Source organism: Chinchilla lanigera, unplaced genomic scaffold, assembly GCF_000276665.1.
Source record: "Chinchilla lanigera isolate Chin_1 unplaced genomic scaffold, ChiLan1.0 scaffold00116, whole genome shotgun sequence".
NCBI lineage: Eukaryota > Metazoa > Chordata > Mammalia > Rodentia > Chinchillidae > Chinchilla > Chinchilla lanigera.
In genome coordinates this window covers 3371422-3395919 of record NW_004955517.1, presented here as the reverse complement: position 1 = coordinate 3395919, position 24498 = coordinate 3371422, and the positions used below count along the sequence as shown (strand labels likewise).

General features: G+C 44.4%; 1 protein-coding gene across 1 annotated transcript in view; it reads right to left on the bottom strand.

Annotated features, from left to right (window-relative positions):
- Cadps (Ca++-dependent secretion activator) overlaps window positions 1-24498 on the bottom strand; it is a 454713-nt gene that overhangs the window by 24264 nt on the left and 405951 nt on the right. The window contains exons 32-33 of the mRNA XM_013506934.1: window positions 19406-19438; window positions 13268-13375 (exon numbers count right to left, since the gene is read on the bottom strand). Coding sequence (XP_013362388.1) covers window positions 13268-13375; window positions 19406-19438 — 141 coding nt within the window. The remainder of the gene's footprint in view (window positions 1-13267; window positions 13376-19405; window positions 19439-24498) is intronic.

The window sequence follows — 24498 nt, the reverse complement described above, 5'->3', positions numbered from 1 at the left end:
ATAACATGGGGAAGCTGAGAATCCCTAACAGCTGTTTAACAAATAGTCATTGAGTGTTTACTTCTCCTGGTCCCTAGGGGTGCGGTGGTGGAAGGGTAGACATTATTAATGCTCTCAGGACTGGGGCAGAAACCCACAGTTCTGGAGGTGGGATGGGGGCGCTGCAGTGTTGAGGCCTTGATTAGCTCATTCTGGACCTCAAGCTTCCTGTCTTAAAATTAAAATACTAGAACCTTCTCCTATCGTTTAAGTTAAGTTGTTCAATGTGACACAAAATAGGAAAGATGTTAATAGAAATAAGTGATAAATATGTCTTTCAGTATATTTTATCCTCTAAATCAAGATTCATAAGTATTGACACTACTGACATTTTGGCAGGTAGGTGCTTGTTGAGGGGTGACTTGTACATGTTAGGGTGCTTACCACTCAGCCATTATGAGGCAGTCACACCCTACATCCCCACTCCACCAGCCAACTACAAGAGTAAAAAAATGTCTCCAGACCTTTCCAAATATATGCTGGGGACAAAGTCACCCACAATGGAGAACCTTGGTGATTCTTGACTAGATCAAACCCTTGGCACCTACTTTAAAGAAATGCGGTCTGAGTCTAACTGATGTTGGATCTACTGACCCAGAAATTTTATGTAAAGCTGGAATGAGCACATTTTAAAAATAAAAAACACATAAGTGGTTGTGATGCGTACACCTGGATAACAAGCATTTATGAAAAGACAGAACAATACATATTAATAGGAAACTTCAGCCCCTAGAGGACATAGAGCAGCTAGACCCTACAAAGTGAATATCCACAGGAACCGTCACAATCTCAGCAAAGCCAGTCTCTGTTTTAAAAGAGTGTCTCCAAGGAGGGGCCTTGCCAAGGATTAATGCAGATACAGTGTTGTGAGTCCAGGACACTGCTGGAGGAAGTGATACTGTCTTCCTGTTTAGAGTCCAAGCGCAGCTTCCTCCCACCCCATACCCTAACCCTGGACATCCATAGGTCCAGCCCCAGAATGCCTTCTTGGGCTCTTCCTTTACAGTCTCTGCCTCCCTGGGATCTTGCATGACTTTAAAACAGATTTTCTTTAACAGTCTTGCAGCAAACCTGAGGATTGGTACTAGCTACCATGTCCCCTGATCATCTGGTCTCTGGTCTTTCAAATCGCATGGGTGCAGAATTTATCAGGACTTCTCTTCTGTCTGCTATAAAGCCTCTCTTAGGCAAGCGTGTGTGCTTGTGTCTACACTACCACCTCTATGGACAACAAAAGCAACACTGAGAAGAGATATTTATGGAGTAATTTCTATGTGCCATGCCCTGTGGTTTGTGCTTCCTAGGCATTGCCTCATTTGGTCCTCTGAATCCAGAGAACAATGAACTATTTTTATCCACGGTTTCGTGGAGGACAAGACTGCGGCCTGGGGAGGGTAAAGTGATTGAGGTCACATCGCTAGCAAGTGGCAGATCCGAAGACTGAACTCAGTGATGTCTGCTTAGACAGTTTGTGTTTGTCATGTGTGCATGATGTGAAAGGGCCTGTCTCTGGGGACCTGGAGGGCACCTTCTGTGCAGGGGTGGTGTGAGTGTCAAGCTGAGAACGTCCGGTGATAATGATCCTTTGGCCTTTATTCTTCAGACACTACAAGGATGTTTTTTGGATGAACTTGCCAAATGGATTTTTGAGACTAGTTTTGAGACTAGTTTCTGAGATAGCAGTACAGTATTCTGATTTCAGTTACTGGAAGACCCAAAAGTAATGCTAATGATTTATACTACAGTTTAAACTCAAAAAGCCCATATCATTAAAGGCGAAGGATTTGTGTGGGTGGAGGTATTATATGACTCAGCGCATGTTTTCCCATGATACTTTTGTTGTTGGGGGTGGGGTTGTGCTATGCATTGTGGGGTGTCTAGCAGCATCTCTAACCGACTGGAGGCCAGTAGTATGCCCCCAACCTTCAGGTTATGACAACCAAGACTGTCTCCAGATACGGCCAGACGTCCTCTGCACACCACGATACCCCTAGATAGCAACACTGTCTTAGGGCTCCCAAAGCTACAGAAGTACCTTGTAACTAGGACTTTTCTTTCTCATAGAAGCTTTCCTAGGCCAGAGAAAGAGTTTTCTGAACAAAAGGGAGTGAGGTTTCTCTTCCTTAGACGGTGATTTAGAAAATTTCACTAGAAAACAACTCATGAATTTAACTTTGCTTATTTTACATATTATTTGTTCTTTCTAAAAAAGTTTTTTTTTCCCTACACAATTAATGAGAGGGGCTTTTTTACCCTGGTTGGCACACAGATCTGGTAATTAATACTAACCCCATCCTGGGTAAGACCTGGAGCTTTGTTGATATGACTGGCTTTGGTCCAGGGATGGTCGGAGTGGAAAATTCTGCCAAAGGCAGTCAAGGCAACCCAATATGGCAAGTGACACTATCATTGTGAGCCTTTTGGTACAGGAATATTCATACCGCAGGCGGATCACTAGACTCTATTAACTAGATTTTTAGTCAACTCGGCAGGAGTTTAACAGAAGGACAGGAGGCTGTTAACTGTTCTCTTCTGAATTGGGAATTTGGAAGAATGAAGTATTTAAGGCGAGCCTTCTTTTCAGGTTTTTGGACACACAGGAATAACTGGCAGCCACCTGGTGGAAGCAACAACGTCCCTTTTTCCTCTCCTTCCTTTTTAAAAAATCAGGGTCCTGATGTAATAATTACAAAAAAAAAAAAAAAGGAAAAATAAGAGAAACAGTGGAGAAAATCTGTATGCCTGATCTGCACTGCTTTGGTTCCCTTCCTTGTCTTGGACTGGGGTTATTTTGGAGATGCAGTGAGGGGGTGAGGCAAGTCTGGGGTGTCCCTGAGCTTTCACGGGATCAAGTCTCCCCGGTGCAGCGAGTGTCACAGAATGGGGCAGGCTCTGTAGCCAGCTCCTGGGTTGATGAATGGATTGATTACTCTTTTCTTTTCTTTCTTTCCTTTTCTTTTCTTCTTTTTCCTTTTCTTTTCCTTTTTCTTTTCTCTTTCATTTCCCTTCCCTTCTCTCTCTCTCTCTCTTTCTCTTTTCTTTTCTCCCTTTTTTTTTTTGAGTTAGGGTCTTGCTCTAAATTGGCCAGGCTGGGCTCAAACTTAGAATCCTCTTGTCTCAGCTTCCTAGACTGCTGGGATTACAAGCATGTGCCACTATACCCAGCTACTAATGGACTTCTTGTTTTTTTTTTTTTTCCTGTACCGGGAATCGAACTCACAACCTTGCACTTGCCAGGCAGGCGCTGGGCTGCTGAGCTAAATCCCCAGCCCCACGAATGGACTTCTTTAGCACCTGCTAAACAGTAAATAAGCTCCCCTTTGTCACTATGGCTACACCGTATTTATTACACTGTTGTCTGATGGTGGGGGTGGCAGAGGGACATGTGACACCTGGAGTGGCATAGATACCCTGTACACATTTAGCAGTGACCTCTTTTCTTGTTCATCTAATCAGCTGTTCATAAGTGGGGGTGATTTGTCTCCTGTGGTACATCTGGCTCTATCTGTAGACGTGGTGATCACATGTGGGGTGACGGTGGCTGCTATCGACACCTAGAGGACACCTGGAGTAGAAGTCGGGGTGCCGCTGCATCATTCAGTGCACCCACCGTACGTCAGTTTTGGCCCAGGGTGGGAGACTGTGTTTGAATCATGGTTTTAACACGTGATGTAACATGTGAGTGTACAGCGAGATGATTTTACTTATTACCACTGACATTTTTGAAAGATGGACTACAAGACACTAGACTGCCCTGCATATGACAAGGTAGGTACTGTTTCACAAACATTCTTCTTTCTTCACTGTGTGTATGTGTTGTGTATATATGCTGGGCTGCAAAATAGAGTTGGGTTGGGGTGTGTGTGTGTGTGTGTCTGTCTGTGGTACTGGGGATTAAACCCAGGCCTCATGTATGCTAGGCAAATACTCTACCACTGAGCTACATGTCTAGCCCTAAAATTTATATTTTTCCTTTCTTTTTTCTCCTCCACCTTGGGTCTAAGGATTGAACCCAGAACCTTTACACTGAGCTGTATCCCCAGCCCTTTGTACATTTTTTTTTTAAATTTGAGAGTGGGTCTTGCAAAGTCACTAAGTTTCCTGGACTGGGCTCATACTTGTGATCTTCCTGCCTCAGCCTTCCAAGGTGCTGAGATTACAAGTGTATGCCACCATGCTCAGCTAAAATCAATCAGTCAATCAATTAGTTAATTGTTGAGACAGGCTCTCACCGTGTAGTTGAGGTTGACCTTGAACTCGATATGTAGCCTAGGGTGATTCTCCTCCTGCCTCAGCCTCCTGAGGGCTAGAATTACACATGTGCGCCACCATGCCCAGCTTAAAATTTATTTCTTAAATGAGCTGAGGGCACACAAGTTTGAAAGTCACTAATCTTTCCTAGTATTTCACAGATATTATCGTGCATTTAAAATATCAGATAATCTTGCTCAAATGCAGATTCTAACTCACTTGGGCTGTGCTAGGGCTGAAGTAGGCACATCTTACCAATTCGCAGGTGAGGAGGAGGAGAGGGTCCACAGTCTATGCTTGAACAGGAATCTGCAATTGATGTTTTAGATTCATTCTTTAGGAAAAACTATTTGAGCAAGGACTACGACCCTAGGTCCTGGCAGAGTGGAGCCTTTGGACAATAGCCGGAGTTTTTATGGAGTGTGGCGGGGGCGGGGGGAGAAATGGTGACTGGTTCATTACTGGGAAGTATTTGAGGATTTAGTACATCTTGTCTCCTGCAACAAAATGTGATAATATTTGTTCCACAAAATGTGCCTTGGCTACCCTGTGTGTTTGTGTGTGTGTGTGTGTGTGCACGCACGAATGCCCATGTGTATTTGAGCATGTGTAGTGTGTCTGAGTCTGCCACTTACTGCTTTCACGCCATAAGTCTGACATTAAAAAAACCCTTTCTAAGATGCACAAGTATTGTGTAGGTCATGTTAACAAGAATACTGTGACCTTAATGCAACAGAGCAATCAGCCTGGCTTTTTTGAATGATTAATGGAACAGTCTCCTCTGGAAAAGAAAACAAATTAACTGTCTTCACCAAATGTCTCCTGGAACACAGAAAGCTGTTCTGAGAAAGACACTTAGCAAAACTCTGCAGTGCACACAATCTCCAGAGAAAATTCAAGGCTGATTTTATGTAAGGTTTGCCCTAAAGGAAACGAGATCTATTTCCATGGATGTCTTCAGAAGTAGCCAGATGACTAAGGAACTATTTGAAGATATGCTACTGAAATGTAAATCTGTGAGGATGATACCAACAACAAAAAAAAATAAACATTTAAGTCCTTTCACATAGCAACAACCCATTGACATGATTAATCCAGTCTATTAATGCCTTCCTATCTTTTTTGTATGCAGGATTTCTGAATCTTCAAACCATCTGGGCACAGAGAGTATTCCAGCGTCCATAGAGAACAGAAATGTGTTCCCATACCTAAGACTCCAAAATCAAAGGAGTTAATCAAAGGATTCGTATGTGAACAAGAGGTTCGTTCAATGGGCATCAGAGGCACCAAAACACCCTCTCCATCCCCTCCCTGCTCACCCTAATAGGGCTTCCTTCTACCATCCTAAAAAGAAAAAGAACTACTGTCAGAGCTTTCTTCCTTTGGCTAAATATTTTGTTAAATTGTAATTATCCCAAGAAAGACAATAAAAGTGATCAAATCTGTTAAGAGCAGATTTGAGGGGTGGGAGGAAGTGGAAGCATGGAGATATTGAGTCTTTGAGGGCGCTGGAGGGTAAGACTCTCGGTGACGAACGGGGATTATTTTGTAATTTCAGCTGGGAAAGATCTTGAGTTTAGAACTGGATTGGGTATGTGGTTTTCCTGCAGGTAGTGCTACCAATCAAGGTGAGAGGGATTGGCCATCTACTACTTGTTTCCCCAACTCTCCCCCATCCTGTGTGTCTTCCTAGGGGATGACACGCTTCTGTAGCTCTGCTGCATGGCCCAGGGCATGACTTAAACGCAAGAATTTACTCGGAGGCTCAAAACTGGGTGAAAGAATCAACTGTCAGTCCTTTCCTACCTGCATGTTGGATTTGTTCTCCAGTTCCACTATGTATGTAACCACACAGATCCTAAAGCATGTCCCAGGAGGCTGGTAGACCTGCTCTTTAGTTTCATTGTTAATGACAGAAATGAAGACACAGTTCAATTAAAATTTGACCTAAACGATGCGGGAAAGTGCCGCATCAGATTGCTTTGGAGGACTTAATTTCAGAATGATAACCTCGGGACAAGTCCTAGAATTACAGAAGAAGCCTTCTCAATGGTGTGGGCATGGGAACTTGTGCATCCAAGCCAACAGTCCAAGACTTCACAAAAGTAGTTACCATGACAGAAGAGCACCTGGACTGAGCCTCAGTCTCACCACCCGCCCCCACCATACGTGTCTCAAAACATCCAATGAAATCTCAGTCATTCCTCACATGGTCTGCTTGTACTCTGCTCTCTGGGGGTTCCTCGAAGTGTAGCTATTATTATTATTATTATTTTTTAAACTAGCTGCAGAAATTTTCCTTACATTACAGAGAGCAGCTTTAAAAAAACCGGTTGAATTCTGCTAAGTTACTAATTATGTTTAAGAGAACTACTTGGTTGAATCCAACTTGATTTTTTTCCTCAACAAATCAGTTCTATGTTTAGACAGTAATAAACTCCTCCAGTCTGCAGAACAATTGGCACAGTGGTCCTTTAGCAAGGCAGGATCATGGAAAAAGGGCCAGTGCCAGTGAAAAAAGGAATTCATGTGGCATCACAGCCCCGTGGTGCCATGTGTGGCTCTGCCTCGGGGCCTGCCTTGCACACACCGTTGTCCAGAGTATTTGGGGGCAGGTGGAGAATTTTGAACACAAACAGTATGTTCCATGAACAGTCATTACCATGGAAAATGTAGATCATTAACTTAAAAAAAGCAATTTTGTTTTGCTAATTCATTTCAAAAGTACGTAATGAATATAAGCACATAGAAAAAGAATAAACATGCAGAAAATAGTCTCTGGGTTCGAGGAACATAATGTTTCAATTTTCTTATTTTTGCTTAGCTATTTTCTAAATGTCTAAAATGTACCTATGATAGCTTAATAACAAAGGGTATTAAACACACCTTCCCTCTATCACTGCCCCCACCCCTAGCCTCCTGAACTTCACAAGGTCGACTTGGACTCATTTACTAATTCTTGGGGGTTTTGTGGAGAGGGCTGGGGCCTAGGGATAGCTCATTTCAAAATCACCTGAACAAACAAGTGGTTCTCAGAGATAACATCGATGGTGATAAAAGATTAGTCCAGGGCTGTGGTGTGGCTGAGTGGTAGAGCCCTTGCCTGGCATGAGCAAGCTCTGGGTTCAACCCCCAGAACTGCAAAACAAAACCACTTATTTTTTATCTGTGTGAGCCTATATTACGTTATCTAGTCCTCACAAAGCTACAAGAAGTCAGTTTCTGTACAGATGGGCAAACTGAGGCTCAGGGAGACTAATTCACCCAACGTCAGTCAGCCGGGGAGTGGCAACCCCATAGCTGCTGCTTCTGTCTGGCTTACTCGGAAGCTCTGCTTCTGATCATCACCATTCTGCCTGTTTTGGAAACACGCTTTACCAGAAGTGAGAAGACACCAAGCCGTGCACATCATCAGATTCCAAGCAAGCTTAGGGTTACGGTCTTAAAGTGACAGAGAGACTCTCACAATACCTTAGAGCAGATGTGAAGTTCTGCTTTTCCAAGAAAAGCAGGGGCAGGCAAAAGCATTTCCATTTCAGTGATGTTGATGGTGATGATGGTGATGGTGGTGGCGGCTAGCACTTACCAAATGCCTCCTCGGGCCCAATGCTGCAGGAGGACACGGCGTCTCGCCCTCAGAACTGCTCCGTGAGGAAGGTTCTGTTTACTAGCATCCTGTTGGCTAGGTGAATGTGCCTGCCAAGGCTCCGAGAGGTTAGGTAACCTGCCCTAGCTTGCAAGGGTTGGGTTTGAGCTCCAGAAGCGAGGCGATGACCATTCCACAGTGGCCCCTGTTCGGAAGGCTCAAAGCTGCCGGTTGTTCACACAGGAGATAACACACCATCTCCGTGTCTAGAATGCCATTTGCCTTGATTTTCTTTAGTCGGCCCTCTAGAACTGCAGCCTACTGTACTGGTGAACCCCTTGCACTTCTCCCCTTCGTACTTTAGGGGTGGTTTCCCTCACCTGGCAGTTGGTGATACGCCTTGTGGACGTGACACAATATTCTCCTGGTGGCCTGTTCTTCAGTACTTCTTGGAGCACGATGTCTCCTATTTTGACTGATACATGTTCACACGTATGGTGTTCTTCTAATTGAATGAGGTTATTAAAATAAGAGTCTCCTTGGCTTCCTATATGAGTTCAAGTATATTCTAATAGGCAAAGCTTTCATTTCTCAAATTACCTCTTTCAAGAGAAATAATCACTCTTGATTATTGTGCTGCCACATAAAGTGAACAAACACACGGTGTGACAATGGAACAGCAAATTAAAATCTGTGTAAGGCAAAGAATTCTGAGCAGCAGTCTCTTCCGAATCTGATCGTGCTGCCTGATTAAGTTCTTACAAGGCAGTTTGGGAAGGGCCCTTCCCTGATCTGATAACTGCCAGGGAGAAGCCAAATGCAGAGTCAATCTGCAAATACTTAATCCTCCAGAAGGCAGATTAAGTGTATAATTGACCTAGATAATCCATGTATCATCTCCAGTCAAATGTTCCCCGGGCCTGGTGCACAATGACATGGGGTCTGCAGCAAGCCAGCACGAATGCAGCATTACCACCACTGTGGATTCCATCCAAGTTCGAGATGGCTTTTTAATCACTCATCTCGGAGCCTGTGAGGTTTAAGCAGATGAATTCACCCTAAGCACATCTCTTTTAATCCCGATTTTCTTCTCAGTCTGTGTCTTCAAGAAGTACAAGGAGGAAAGAAAATAAATTAATTTTTGTTTAGACCTTGAATCTTAGGTGCTTGTCTTGATGATCTGATCTCTAATTTCAAAAATCATGTTTTTGTTTTGGGGAAGATGTTGAATTAATCACTAGAGCAGGGGGGGAAGCCATCTGCATGATTTATGGACACTCCAACTTTGAATCGCTATCTTCAGGTTATTTCTTGAGCTTGTGCATCCCTCTTTAGCTGCTGCTTCAGGAATATGGAGATTATTTCATACCCATGTTTTATATTTTCTTTAAAAATCAGCAATAATTGTCAAGGAGGCCAAGTTTCCACTTGAGTCTTACAGCAATCTGATTTTCTTTTAAAAATTCAGCATATTTAACATAATTTAAATTCATGTTATTGTACGTATTGGAATATTCTCTTGATTCAAATCTCTGAATATTTTGTTTTTAAATATTAGAGACTTATTTTGTAGCAATTATACTTCATTTCTTTAGGAAAAATGCACATAAAAAGCATATAGCTGTACACTTAAAATATCATGGGAAATAGTCTAGGGATTCTATTCTGAGCAATACTTTATTTTGGATTGGTTAAGTTCTTTTTAAGGTACATTATCAAAAAGTATTGTTAGTATTTTATGGAAGACCACAAAGACTAGTTGTATTAATAAATAGGGAAACTTTCACTGCAAAAAACGATTGGATTAGGCAACATTATGTGTTTCTCCAAGAAACCTGGAGAAGGCTTGGTTTAAAAAAAATTGGTGAAGATGAATTTAGAAAGCTTGTTCTTAAGTTACACGATGAAATAGATAAAAACGCAGAACATCAATGCAGAGTCCCAGATACTGTGCTGATGATCTCTCACGAGCACCCACCTCCAGCCAAAAGTACGACGACGACGAGGCGGAGAGAAAACCGCCTCTGAGAGCCCTGAGTAGGGGCCTGGTTAACCGGAAAACACAGCAGGACACGACTGGCTATCATTCTGAAATTTTCAGATAACAAGTGCACACAGAAGCCGTCTAGCCTTTTTTTTAAAAAATACAAAAAACAAACAACAAACCAGGGCACACTTAATAGGGCAAAGAAGGAATAATACCAAATGGCAAGAACTTACAGGACTTATCAGGTAAATGAAAACTGAGACTCGCAATACAGTTAAAAATACAGCAGAAATCCTTAGAACATGCCTTGGAATGACAGATGCCGGCAGGAACAAAAAACCCAGAGAACGACACTACAGTCAGAATCAGCAACCCCAAAACAGCAAACAGTCTCAGACACAAACACTTTCTTCTTCATTCAAATTGTTAATTTGCTATTATTCATTTTTGCCATTTATCAAAATGCAACAATTTGGAAGAGAAACTTCCCAGATCAACAAGTCTTTCTCAATAGGGTTCTGCCAATTGTGGAGACACTTGCCCCGGGACCGCAGTCATTAAGGGACAGAGTTGAAAGAGTGAGTTCACTGCAGCAGGAAATGTCGGGTGGCAGCTTTCACAATCAAACCCCTCTGCCCGGATACTCCTGGTCCCCTGTTCAGCTTGCGGGAGACGAGAGCCTTGCAGAACATAGATGCAAAGAAATAAACACCATGCTTGAGGAAACAGAAGCCGAAAATAATCAAACATGTTGGTAATCTGATGTTTTGCTGCTAGATGATAGAAAAGCAGTAAGTACTGAATTAAATTACTCAGTGCTGCATGGTAATGAAGCTTTTTGAGAAGCTCTGGGTTTTTGAAATGACAAATGTTTCAGATTCATGACAGATTCAGTAACTTTTTTTTGTGCTACATCAGTTAGGTTGCCTAGCACCGATATATTCTATAAATTAGGGGTTCAGGTTATTTGGAAAGATGGTAAATGTCTAAGTAAGCTCCTGAAAATGATTTCTCTGCAGTGCTGAGAGTCAGGTACAGTGAACGGAAGGGAAGAGTAGGAATGGGTAAGTTTTTAGAATTAGATAAGAAGGTCTAAGGAAGAAGCTCCCGGGCAAACGAAACTGGGACAACATGAGACTAAGTTGTGGGGGTTCTCCTGATATTGCTGGGGCACTTCACTCTGGCCAGCGCAACACAGCAGGGGGCAGAGCATCTGTACTTGTGCAGTCTGGTTGAGCCTAAATGTAACGTTAGTATTACTTCTGTAATATTTCTTGCAAGTGTAAACTCCCCCTCAAAGCTTGGAGGGCTCGCCCGTGCCTGCATTCTTCCCGGTCGGGCAAGTCCACACGTACCATCTGTGCCAGCCGAGGCTGCACTGTTTTTTTAAATAATGATTTGGTTGCACTTTCCCTTAAAAAGAGCCGCTGAAATGACCATTTATTTGCCTTGCTGCCTTCAACAATACTCCCTAATTTTTCCCCCTTTGCACTTTTAATTGATTTGTCAATGAAGCAAGAGGCTAAACTGCAAATTAAATGTCCAATTCAGTACTAGATGTTTTTAAGTTTCAGCGAGCACGAAGGTATTTGCACACACACACACACACACACACACACACACACACACGCCCATACGGAAACACACGCGCACACGTACACACGGGCCACACAAAACCGAGAATCAGAAGGTGCTGATCAAAGGAATAAAAAGGCAACCTAGGCATTGAAAAGAACAATCCACAGGCTTCTTGGAAATTTGTGCTTTGGAAGTGAATTCAGCGGAGATGGGCAGAGCGTGCACACTCTTGACTGCAGGCCCGGGGGTCTGCCTGTCTCTATTTTCAATGCCTATTGGATGGGAGATCTTGCCCCAGACATACCGGGCTCAGGACTTTCATAAAGGCACGCATGCAGAGCGGGGATGGCCCGCCGGTGAGCTTTATGCATGTATGAGGCATTCTCAGTGGATGTGGGTCATGCTAGAAGATGTACACAGGAAGATTATTTGATTCTAATTCATGCCACTTGGTATAATGTGATAAAACATTTGACATGAGAGATAAGTTCCATTTTAATCTGAGAGAGAACGAGTGGGAATTAAAAAGTAAGAAGGGTTTTCTCAAAAGAAGGTGGTGAAGGAGAGAGGGATGTGGAGTGCAGAAAGGGGATGACTGGAAAGGAGGAAGAAAAGAAAAAGAAAAGGAGAAAGGAACCTTTCAACACACTAGGAAAGCAAATGAGCTGGAAGACAAAGCATATAAAAGTCAGAAGCTGCAGAATCCAAAAGCCGTGCCAACAATGAGCTCACTTAGCTATGGAACAAAAACACACACACACAAAACTCAGTGTAAATTGGTGAACACAATCACAGAAAAAATATAGAAACAAGGATTTCATAGTACACCAAAACATTAATGTTCAGGCTGGCACTAAATATATGGAAACCTGGACAGGAAGAGCTCACATTTCACGAGACAGAAGTAGTCTGCACAGTTAGAGCCACACAGAGACAAGGACATCGGCTTCCATGCACTCTGGCCAGGTCTACACTGACAGATTTAGTGGAACTTGATGCAAAATGTCTGGCCACATTGGGCAACCTCACCTGCTTTGGCCTGAAAAGAGGCAGGTCATTTGAGACCAAAGCAGATTCTTTTTCCCTTCTTTTTCTTTCTTGCCTCAGTGGCTTGCTTTGCACTACAGATGAGTCACAGTGGAAATAACATTGCTTCAAAAATATTAACCCTTAGAAAGCTGCATTTTCTGAAGTTTGATCTGGGTCTCGTGGCTGGATGTACTCCCTTCTTGAATACCTGCTTCCCCTCCTAGATTTTTGGGTGGTGGGTGGGTAGGGATTAGAACGGCACTTGACTCAGGAATTCTCCCACAGAAGTGTTTGCCAAGACCCAGGGCTAAGGATTTCTGGTTTTGCAAAAACAAAATCGTCTCCGAGTTGCTAAGAATGTGACACTGGCTGTACATCTGCACGCCATAGCTGGCGCCAGGGAGGTACCGCCCCCTGGGGAGGGAGCTGGCCTCAGCATCCCTGATGGATCAGCTCCCTAAAGGGGGGCCAGATTGCAAGGAGGACCAGAACCAAGGTAGGTCTTTGCCAGTTAGACAAAGCTGCCTCACAAGCTCTGTGCAGAACGCGCTGCTTGCCGAGAGGCTGTGTGCTGTCCTGCATGTCACACAGACGGGGACTGAGACACTGCCACACCAGGGGTGGGTTTGGAACAGACACGACAGATACGAGCCTAGGGCAGAGGGAGAGGAAAAGATCGTGCTTGACTCAGGACCAATCCATTTTCTCAAAATGTGACTTATCCTCCTGTCTCTTATTTTGTCACATTTTGGAGGGTCTCCTCCTCGGTCTTCAAGGAGGAGAAGGCATTTACTTACATCAAATAACCTTTCTATATACATCTCCTCATTGACCTTATCACGCAGGACATCCTGTGAGTGGCGGACGAAAGTCACGTAGGCGTCGGCCACATCCATTCCGGGTTTCTGCAAAGAAACAGCAAAACATGAAAATGGAATTTTCAGACAGCGTCTCTTGAGCGATTACTCATTCCTCCGCACCTCACCGCCACCCCAGCTTCCCGACATCCTTCACTGCTTCTGTGGGGTCACCTCTGGCTACAGCACAGCTCTCAGTAACCTGGACTGGTAGGAATTACATTAGAAGCCCCTGCTCCTTCCAGGAAGCAAGCCTGGCTAAGAAGGGAGCTAGAACTGTGGGATTTTATGGATCTAATTTTAGCCGTTAATTTTTTTTCTGTTAAATGTGTCCAGTGGATAAATCTTCACTGGATAATCCAGAGATACTCTCTGACTTTGCTGTGAAGTGAAACCCCCATTAAAGAACATACTCTGCTTCCCATGGTCTGTCCTCCTTCTTTCTTTACAAAATACTGAGGAAATGCTGAAGACATATTTCAGCCTGTACGCGCTCCTACCCAGTTCCCATTTAACGAGTGTACATGGTGAATATTTGCTAACCAGCTCACTGTGAGGAGATTTTCAGTTATTTGCCTTTGCTTTTCTGTACAGCTTTAAAGCCTGAGGATAGGGAGTGAGAAAGGCAGGGGAGAGGGGAGGACTCGGTTTTTAAATAAATTAGATTTTTCTGGGAAGGTAAGCAGGTGGTTCACCCAGTAGTTAGGAAATGATTTACTGTGAAGAAGTTAGGAAGAAAGAAACTCAGAATGTATACTGCTTGAGATGTCGAAATCAAAGTTATCTCCAAAGAAACCTATTAAAACCCTGTAATATAGGTCACAAGGAGAGCTGCCACAAACCCCTTAAATTTCCACAGCAGACATGTATGTTTGCTAATAACTAGAAAGATTAGTTTTCATTACTGTGCTTTACCTTAGATCACAAAGTATCATTTCTCTAGCAGACGTAACTGTCAGGCACTGCAAATTGAAGTTAGTTAACACTTCTGTGTAATTTCCAGGGTGAAAATGAGGAAGGTTTGGAAACAGTAGGACTGTATTTTTTTTTTCCTGATACAAAGCAAACAATTATCAAGCAAAGGGCCAATGCTTGGCCCCTGGGATGCTAGTAACATTTCTTAACACCTGCTGAAACAATGACAAGGTATTAATTTGAAAAACAATGAGGACAACCCCAAGCCACAGTAGTCAAGTGTTACACTTTCAAGCAATTTTCAGCAAATGGATTGAATGGGTTTGTGATGGTCCTATAATTGTTGCAGTTTTATGATACGAAACAATAGCAGCTCTCCAATGAAATGTGAGTGTAAGCTATCAGTTCTCAACTGGCACCTCTCCTGTCTCCCTTTGCAGCTGCATATCAAAGGACACACTCAGTAGGGACGGAAGCTTATTATTATTGCTTTCGTTGCTTCCCTGGGGAAGCCTGGGGCTGATGTAGCTCTCTCCTAGGTACGTGCAGCTGTACATGGAGCTGCAATCCACGGCCAGCTTCCCTGAGCCCCTCAACAGCCAGGATGGTACCCTGACATAGAGGATGGCTACTGTCACCCTTCCACCTCCTTGCCCTAAGGCTTCCTGTCCTCAGAGGGACATTTCATTTAGGTTTTTAAAACTTTGATTTAAAAAAAATTCATTTTGGCTCATGTCACCCTGGTAGTTAAGAAACTGCATGGTTTTCCTTCTCTTTCTTATTATTTTTTCCATAGCATTTGCCAAGAGCCGACATTGTATTGTACACTTATTTGTTTCATTTTTATCTGTCTTCTTCCACTAGAACATAAGCTCCATAAAAAACCTTTGGCTTTTTGTCTGCAGTGGACCTTGTTTACAGAATGGTGTCTAGCACATAGTAAGTACTCAGTAAACATTTGCTGGTGAACCAATCCATGAATAAATGAGTAAAGTTCTTCAATCCATTAGATGGATTCTTACTCAATCCTCCATGAACTGGAACTTGTACAAATCATTCAGACCTCTCTGGATCTCAGTGATGCCATCTGCAAAATGGGATTGGTAACAGCTCCCCAACTTACCTGCAAGGATTATTAATGATCATCTTCTAAAATAATGTTCATGAAAATGCCTTGAAAGTTGTAAATTGCAGTACAAACAGGAGTTACTATGGTGTTTTCTCCCACAATTTTATATTACATCATAACCTTAAATACTTTTAGAATCTACTTTAGATCAACAAGAAAAAAAAGGGGTCTCAGTGGAGCCTCTATCAAGATAAAATCTGTAAAAAATGTGTATTTTCCTATAACAGTCCTCAGTCTCCCACTCCCAACTATCTTCCTTTCTTGCTAGCTCTACATGAAATTCCAGCCTGTTTGCTTTCCAGCCCTTGATGGGTCAGGAATGAAGAAGGAAATTGTTAGGCAGGTATGCTTTTCTTTTTTTTTTTTTTTAATTGTTTTTGAGACAGGGTCTTGCTATCTAGTTCAGGCTGGGCTTGAACTCACTTATGTAGCCCAGGTTGGCCTCAAATTTACAGCAATCTTCCCGCCTTAACCTCCCAAGTGCTGGGATTACAGGTGTGTGCCACCACACCGGGCAGGTAGATACGCTGCTAAGAGAACACCCTCACTTTGCCTGGTCTCCCTGGCCTGGGGAGCAGGCTGCCAGACCTCAACACCGGACACGGGGACTCATGCCTGGGGCCTGGAGTTACTGGGGGCAGCTGCCCCTGTACCTTGGGAGGCCCTGGGGGTGCAGGTCACTTTGCAGCCACTGGGGGAAGGCATGCCACAGCAGTGAACCTGAGCCATTGCGACGAAAGATGAAATGGCACAGTATTTTAAAAAATGGATAAAAAGGTAGGAAAGATATATAATGCATTTTAAGTAGATTCGAATCAAAACATCTAAGATAAAACTATTGACAAACAAGCTAAGCTTGTTATACGTGGCCGAGCAGCTGCTACTACCTTAGCTTCCCACCACACTGCTGCCACACACAGTGGGTTTGCTTTTAGGTGATGGTTTTCAAATGTGCCTCTGACAGCTTGATGGGGTATGGCACAGATTTGAGGAAACAGTTAAAGAAATATAAGTAAGTTTCTGTAGAGTTAACACCACCACATGCAGCAGATATAATTTGTGAATAAGCCACGCTGTGGCACGGGGAAAATAGGACATTTTAATCTTAGCTTGTTCCTACTAGGGTACTCCTGAATTAGAGGAAAACAACTCAAACTTCAGCATTCCAAGCAAGCCTTAATTATATAAAGACCGTCTTAGAAAGGGATTTCCAGGCTGCGCCCCAGAAGTGCTGAACCAGAATCTCTGGAGACAAGGTTTGGAAATCTCAAAATAAGCAAACAAATCAAGAGCGTGATCAAGTCTTACTGCTGTACATTCTGGTTTGGGAGACGCCCACTGGTTAGGTGACAGTCTGTGGTGCAGTGACCACATTCTTCAAAACCAACAGTGAGATAAAAAACCAAGTCCTGATTTATAGTGCTTTCCAATCTCCATGGTGTAAAAACTCCCACCAGAGCTGATTTCAAGTTTCCAGAGAGCAGTGACAGGCACGAAGTGGAGTAAGATCAAACCAACACCCCCTGAATCTTTCCTCACTACTTAGCAGAACTTGAGATGCTACTCAACCTCTGTGCCTCAGTTTCCCTAGCTATAAAACATGATGAAATTAATATCCCCCTAATAGGGCTATTTTTAGAAGTAAATTATTTTTAGAAGTACATTATTATTTACTATACATAAATTATATATTATATATATAGTACAAATGTGTATCATGTGTTATTGTTTTCTATAAGCTATGTACTTTCTAAATAAAACATTTATTATAATATGAGCTATGAAAGCACACATTAATCAACTTAAAGTTCAGTGTGGTGCTAAGCCATTAACAACTGATGCAGTAATGAGTTGGATGTGCTAATCATATATTTGTGAATACCAAATAATCACTCACCTACCAAAATAAAGACATGTGTCTCTGCGTTAAAAATCATCCAACAGCATAGAAGGGTATTGAGAAACATTGCTTTAAATCTCAGCTATGCCCGTGACCAGCTGTGTGGTCCTGAGTAAGGGAACCTCTCTGTGTCTCAGGTTCCTCATCTTTAAAGTCTGGTGCTTGGAAAGATTACGTGTAAAGGGTTTAGAACAGTGCCCGGCACACAGGGAGTGCTTTATAAGGCTTGGGTGTAGTACGTAGGAATTATAACTAGGCTGCATATCATCAGTGGAAAATGTACCACATTTGAGGGCAAGCTGCATTATATTTGCCTCTCTACAAGGTGGAAATTCTGTGAACTCTTTTTCTCTTTCTTTTTCATAGCTCAACAAGACTTCTAGTATAACAGGAACCCATGAACGACCCCAGGTCATGACACTCGCTTGTTGACCTAGAATCTATTTACCCCATCTTTACAATGAATATGAGCCTGGCTTTCAGGAATCAGTATGTTGACTCATAGGAAACTGCTGATACTGGACTTTGTGGGACTTCTTCAAAACGCCACTCACGTGTAGTTCACCCTAACTGTCTGTGGCTAACAGTGATGGCCAGATCAAATCCCTCCTTGTGTTCGGGGTGGGTCTACAGGTCACCTGTCCTTACCCTGCCATTGAGACTTCCCCTCAGCCTCAAAGCCCACGGAAAACAGACTCAGACACCGTATCTTTGTGTTGGGAGCTTAGAATTTCAATCTCTGGGTACTGAAGGCCAGTGGAGAGCGGCTGACATCTGCAAATTCGTCAGGCTTCCGCCCTGGGTGTTAAACCACCACCACCATCACGGCCACCACGTGCCCTTCTCTGCCAAAAAGCGTAGTGAGTGCCATGTGTGTAGTGCCATTTAATTTGCACAGCTAGCCCAGGAGTTAGGTATCACCATCTCCATTTTAAAGATGGAGAGGACTGGGCCCTTGAAAAGAAAGTTTCTACTTTGGGACTTGAAAAAGTAAATTGCTCAACTTCTCTCCTTACTGCAGTTCTGTGAGCCTTTCCTCTTCCCCGTTCTTCTGCCTACACAAGGAATCTGAGGTCCCTTGATGAGAAGTATTATATAAATTCAAAGCATAATTATTGATTGTACATTCTCTCATTAAACAAACAAAATATAGGCTAATGCTAAATTCACTCCAATTTTCCATTTTGTCTTCCTTTGAGAAATAAGCCAATAAACCATTACATACTTAGCTTCCTGGGGAAATGAATTTAAATGTTAATATAAATCCTTTTAGAAAAAAAACAAATTTTAACAAATAAGTATTTGAACAAGGAGGGTACTTAACCACGTTCAGAATGAGAAACGTTCAGTACAAGGCCCTTGGCAGCTGTTGAGATAAGCTCTCTAAATTTAATATTTTATAATAGACTCACACTTCTTTTGTTAGAAACAGAGAAACAGAATCATTTCCTTTTCCCCTTTATTGCAATATATTTAAATCTCTCCAATTTTATTTTGCTAATAGGCAGGACAAAGTCTGTCTATAAATGTATCCTGGTTTATCACAGGTAATCCCACACTTTAGCATTCATGGGTAGTACTTAACCTCAATTTAAATGTAAATTTTGGGCAACTTCGAGGGCTTTATCTGTGAACTTTGAGGGCTCTCTTCATTAATGAGGCCTGCACTAATTATAAGCAGTTTTTGTAAGGTTTTCTTAAAACAATTGCAGCATTGACCCAAAAATGAACAAATTCAGAAATTATTTGTTTAAAAAAAGTGCTGGTGCCCTTGTGCAAATGTGTTTTGCAGTGCTTTGCTCCCAAGGTGTCTCCAGGAGGGGAGGTGGGCCGGAGGAAAGCAGAATGAAAGGGACCAGAACAACCAAATCAACTGAGAGGGAAAGGGGACGGGGCTTACTCTGCAGCCCTTTCCTCCCGGGTGAAGGAAACCATGCCTTCTGTTCTGGAAAAAAATCCTACTATGGGACAGCCTGGGTCTCTCTCTTTCCGATGATCTGAGTTAGGGTTGTACAGTTCAGCAGCAACAAATGAAGACAGCACCGTTAAAACTCCCATGAAAGTGCAATAAATAAATAAACACTCAAATTGAGCACAGTGACAAACCCACAAACAGCAGCTTTCAAATACTCACAGGTACGTCCACGTATTTGGAAGCGGCCTTCACCTAAAGAGAGAAGGAGAGGGCGGAGGTGAGGTGGGCGTTCATGTTTAAGGCTCACAACTCGATGCGGCATTCCCGCCGAACAATATGCTGGCACACGATGCTGACCGGGGAAAACGAAAAGGTACTAAAAAACAAAATCTGTTTGCTATTTTTTTCAAGCCATAGCCACTGCTTTGGGGAAGAGAGAGAGGAAGAGAGGGGAGGAGGTGTGAGAGTGAGTCAGCACACAATTCTCCTGATGGATGCTATGGCTAGCGCGAGCTTGGCATTTTCCTCTCTCCCATGAAAAAGAGGGAAAGCAGCTCTGGTTAAACCCAGACTGGGGAGTGGAGGGTTCGCCAGCGCAGAGAAGCTGCTCAGACGGCCGCACTTGTCACTTGGGTCTTTGTGTAACTAGGCCCAGGCTGTCCCGAAAGGCTTGGTCAGTTCTGTTTCTGCTAACTTGCGTCTTCCTGAGGAGGGAGTGCGGCCATAGGGCGTCCTCCACCCAGGAGGACATGGTATCTGAGGCTGGGGACCAGAGCCCTGCAAATTCTCCCAGTGCTATTGTCTGGCCTCCTGATTTTAGGCGCTAAAAACACCCCATGGGGAAGCTCAGGACATGGTTACAAAATTCATTTTCAGTTTTGGGGGAGTAAGTGTGGTACAGAGCAGTGTTTGAAGATGGAGTCTGAAGTCAGACCTGGGTTCAAATCCAGCTGTACCCCTCACTGTGTGACCCTGAGCAGGCTACTTTGTCTCTGAGCCTCAGTGGCCAGATCTGCAAAATGGAAATACTCATACTGCCTATTTCTTCAGGTTGATAAGTGGGTGAATGTGCATGGCACTCTGCGTATGGTCAGTATGGAACAAATGGCAGCTAAGCATTTATAAAGAAATCTGGGTGAGCACTGTGTGCTGTGGGTTCGAGGAAGAGCACCTCAGGGAGGAAGTTTGAAATTCTGTGTGTTTCTGTGTGGGCCAGGCCACATGCGTTCCTTCAGACACTAATGAGTCTGTGTTTCAGGTTGGGGAGGGTTTCCTGCAGGTCGGGGAGGGTTTCCCACTGACGGCCATACACACAGCAGCCAGGAGGTCTTCACACTGCAGGGCGCCTTCCCCTTGCCATCTGGGGGGCAGCAATGTTAATAGTCAGTCTCCATGACCACCGAGGGGCTCCGGGAAAAGTGCTCAGGGGAATCATTTCCTCTGTGCGCTCTTCTCAGTGATCCTTTTCCAAATCCAACTCCTAAGTGACAGCAGCCAATGAACCAAGAGAGCAGGGCTGGAAAAGCCCCGGATGTAATGAAGAGTCCTGTAAGCGCCTGAACTATTTGACCCAGGGAGATCGCGTCCAGGTCTTTAGCCTGGTTCTTAGATTTCTGGAGGAGGGTGGCAGAACTGTGTGTTCTGTAGGGTTGGTAGTCAGGACAGGTGAGAAGACAGCTGAGGACGTACCCGGTGAACTTGAAAGGGGGCGATGCACGATGCGTTAGTTACTGGGAGGGCAGTGCTTTCTTTCTTCTTTAATCTTTGCCAACGTCCAAGATGACTACTCTGTTCCCCTCCTGTATTCTCTGAGAACCTTAGCCCATCGGCTTGGGAGCATGGATTGCAATTGCCATCTCTGCCCATTTGTGTAAAGTCCGCCTCCTACAAAAGCTTGCAAGAGCAAAGGTTACACCCTTCCTTCTCCCAGCTGTCTCTGCACTGACTCATTGGGTACCTGACTTAGAAAGGGAACTCGGGGAAGATGTGTGGAGGAAGGGAGAAGAGAGCTGGTGGGCAGCTCTGGCTTCCGGGTTGTGCAGTAAACAGAGGAAAGACCCAATTGAGAAGCCAGTGCACTGGTCCATCTGAGAGCCGCTATCTTTTTATACAAAGCCGACAACCTGTGAAGGCTGGGGAGAAGGAAACCATTGTGGGCCCTTAAGCAGATAGGAGGAAGGCTTTCCAGAGTTTGCACAATTACCATGTTTACTAAGCAGTCCCTAAGCCCCACATCTTTCCTTGGCATTCTTTTTCCAAAATTCAATTCAGGCTAAATGACCGCTTACCTTTCTTTTTTCAAGTCTCTCCCACATACCATATCTACCAGTTTGATGATGTGTTCAGTCTACCAAACATGTTCACCAACAGTTTCTGCTTTAAGCCATCCTGTGACATGGGGGCTACCAACCATGTCCGCTTGCACGGAGAAAATGTAAATCCATAGAATCCAAGGAATTTATTTGCTGAGGCTCTCAGTCAGTAGGCAGGGAAGCCAGGACTTGCATGTGGTTTTCTGAGCCCAGATTCCTCCCTTACAACCCCAGTCTTCACAATACTGGTGGAGAAGCTCAAGGCAGTCAAGCACCCATGGCCTGAGTGGTGCTGCAGAGGCACTGTCCCCAGCTAGACATTGCCTCCCTTGCTCTGCGCAGTTGATGGCAGCTGGTATGAGTTTTGCTACAGCTGAAATGATCAACCTTTAAACACGCCCACTCTCCATTTACCACAACATGCGGTTCCAACGCAGAGAATGACACCAGTCAAACTCTGTTTCTTTCCAGGCAGTTGGGGCAGATGAGGCAATCTCATGTCATGAATGAGAATCGCGTTCTCTCCTGCACGCGCAGCCTCCAGCCTCACAGACTCATTCTTTCGTCCTACAACATGTGGCTTGCACTTGGTGTTCTCGATCTCCCGATAGCTCTGGGTAAATTGTGGTTCCGTTATTACTTAGAACAAAGTAGAGTGCCATTGTTCATCCTGGTCACTGCAACTTTAAGATGCTCCTGATGAGGATGATGCGGACTCCCGAGGTGTGTTCTACAAAGAAAGTGAAGGGAGGCCTCTTGCCTTGGAAAAGGAAGAGCTAGTGGCAGGAAACCATAATCTTCATGGAGTTCACCAAAGCGCCCCAGTGTGGGATGGAACTTGGTCACGATTGTTCCACAGCGCAGAGTCAGGACGAAAGAGTAAAATGACAGGACCTCGAGTTGGATGCGAATGTCACCAGAGTCTGGCTGGCAGTGGCCACGTCTGAGGGCAGAGACCCTGTGTGCTGGAGAAGCCCCACTTTGCATGGGGAAGGGCGCTCTGGAGGTTTCTTTACCTGGGTGAGAGGCCGCCTCTCAGGCTGCCTCATGCTCTCTGCTTCTGGCCTTCTTGTGAGAAAGTGGTCATCAGTCTGGCGTTTTCTAGGGGAGGCAAGCTGAGACCCAGCAGCATGGGAGACAGCCAGGACCAGGCTCTGGGCTTCGACCCCTGGGACCTGGGGTCAAACTGGGGCTTCTCCTGCACAACGGCAGCAGCACTACCATTAAGCATCGCTTTGGTTTGAACTGTGCATAGGAATATGTCTTTTTTGCCAGCTGTAATTTAAGAACAATGACCAGACCCTCCCAACCCACTGGGCTTTGGAAGAACCACCAGAAAATGAATACACAACAGGCACCATGTCCAGATCAAATAAATGACAGCCCTCCTGACCTCCACAAGACTACTGTCCATGACATGTGGACATGCTTCTGATGAATAAAACACTAGTTCCCTTTAAAAGTACCCTCTCGCCTGGGATACAGCTCAGTGTCACAGCTCCAGCCTGGTGAAAGTACTCTCTCTTTTACAGTAATTTTTGTCTATGTGTATTGTTTCATGAATGGTTGTTAAATGTGTGTGTGTGTGTAATTTTATTTTCTTTTTGGTTTTAATTTAAAAAGAAATCTGTCAGTGAAGCGGCTAAGAGATAGGGTCAGGACTGGCTCAATTGGAAATCTGGCTTTGCCATTTTCTAGCTGGGTAACCTTCTGGGTAAGTTCTTTAACTTCTGTAAATGAGGGGATAAGTAATAATATTACTCGAAGGGATACTGGGAGAAGTGAACGACGTGATCCAGCTCAGTGTGTGCTACAGTGCCAAGCAGTCCTGCGTGTAGCCATTCTTACCCCAGCTGCTGCAAGTTGTGGCTTACTGGTGCGGAGAAAGCACATTTCCCCGCCCTGATGGCAGCAGTCAGGTTGACTCCTGCTTCTCTAGCCCACAGTCACTTTGTCGCCATGAAAAGGATGCTGGAACCTCCCCAGGTTACTGGCAGGTGTCTGAGTTGATTCTCAGGGTGGGATGCTCTCCTTCTGTTTTGCAGCACCCCGTGCTGTAGAGAACATGCCCGCAAAACAGGCGGGCAGAAGGCAGAGCCCTGTTCTCCTCCTGCAGCACGGCTGAGTGCAGGCATGCTGAGAGGCCGCTTCCCCACACCCACCCCAGCAACCACGGTCAGGAGCACGAGCCATCCTTGCTGTGACCGTGCCACACAGCAGGCACAGAGCAAGGTCAAGGCTTCACCCCACGGAGCTGCCAGCCTGCTTTCTAAGCAGGGACTGAGCTGCCCTCAAAAAGAGACAGAACCGTGACTTTAGTTGGACTCTGTTTCCTGGGACTCTCTGCTTTCCCACTGTCCCCTTTGGTGAGACAAAGAACACCCCTTTTCTAGCAGCATGGCCTAAGCCTTGTGCCCCAGCCCCCTGGAAAGAGCCAGTTCTGGGGAAGGACGGCAATGGAGACATAAATCAAGAGAAGCTGCTGCGGCGGGGATGAAGTTAGGAAGAGGAGCCGTCAGTGAGCACCATGCTCATGTTCCCACACCCTTGGAGACAAAGGACATTTACTGTACACAGCGCCGCCCTAGGGGCTGGAGGGTGCTGGCACTGGCTCCCTGACTCCTGGCCCACTTCTTTGATGATATCTGAATGCACAAGCCCTCCAAACATTCCATGAATCAGGTCCGTCCAGTGACTGATCAGTAACCTTTTCTGAGTGTTTGCTACTTGTCAGGCAATGAGTTAGGAACACTGCGTAGTATATGTAATCTTTACCACAGCCTTTTGCAAGAGATCCTATTGGTGCTCCCATTTAACAACTGAAGAGACCCAGGCTAAGAGAGATGAAGCAATGTGGCTTGAAATCACATAAGAAATAAGTTACGACATTGGGCCTCCTACACCCTAAACTGCCTATTACTTAGTTTGAAAAATATCTAGCCAACCACTTTTATTGCTTAGTCATACTTATCAGAGAGAGAGAGAGAGAGAGAGAGAGAG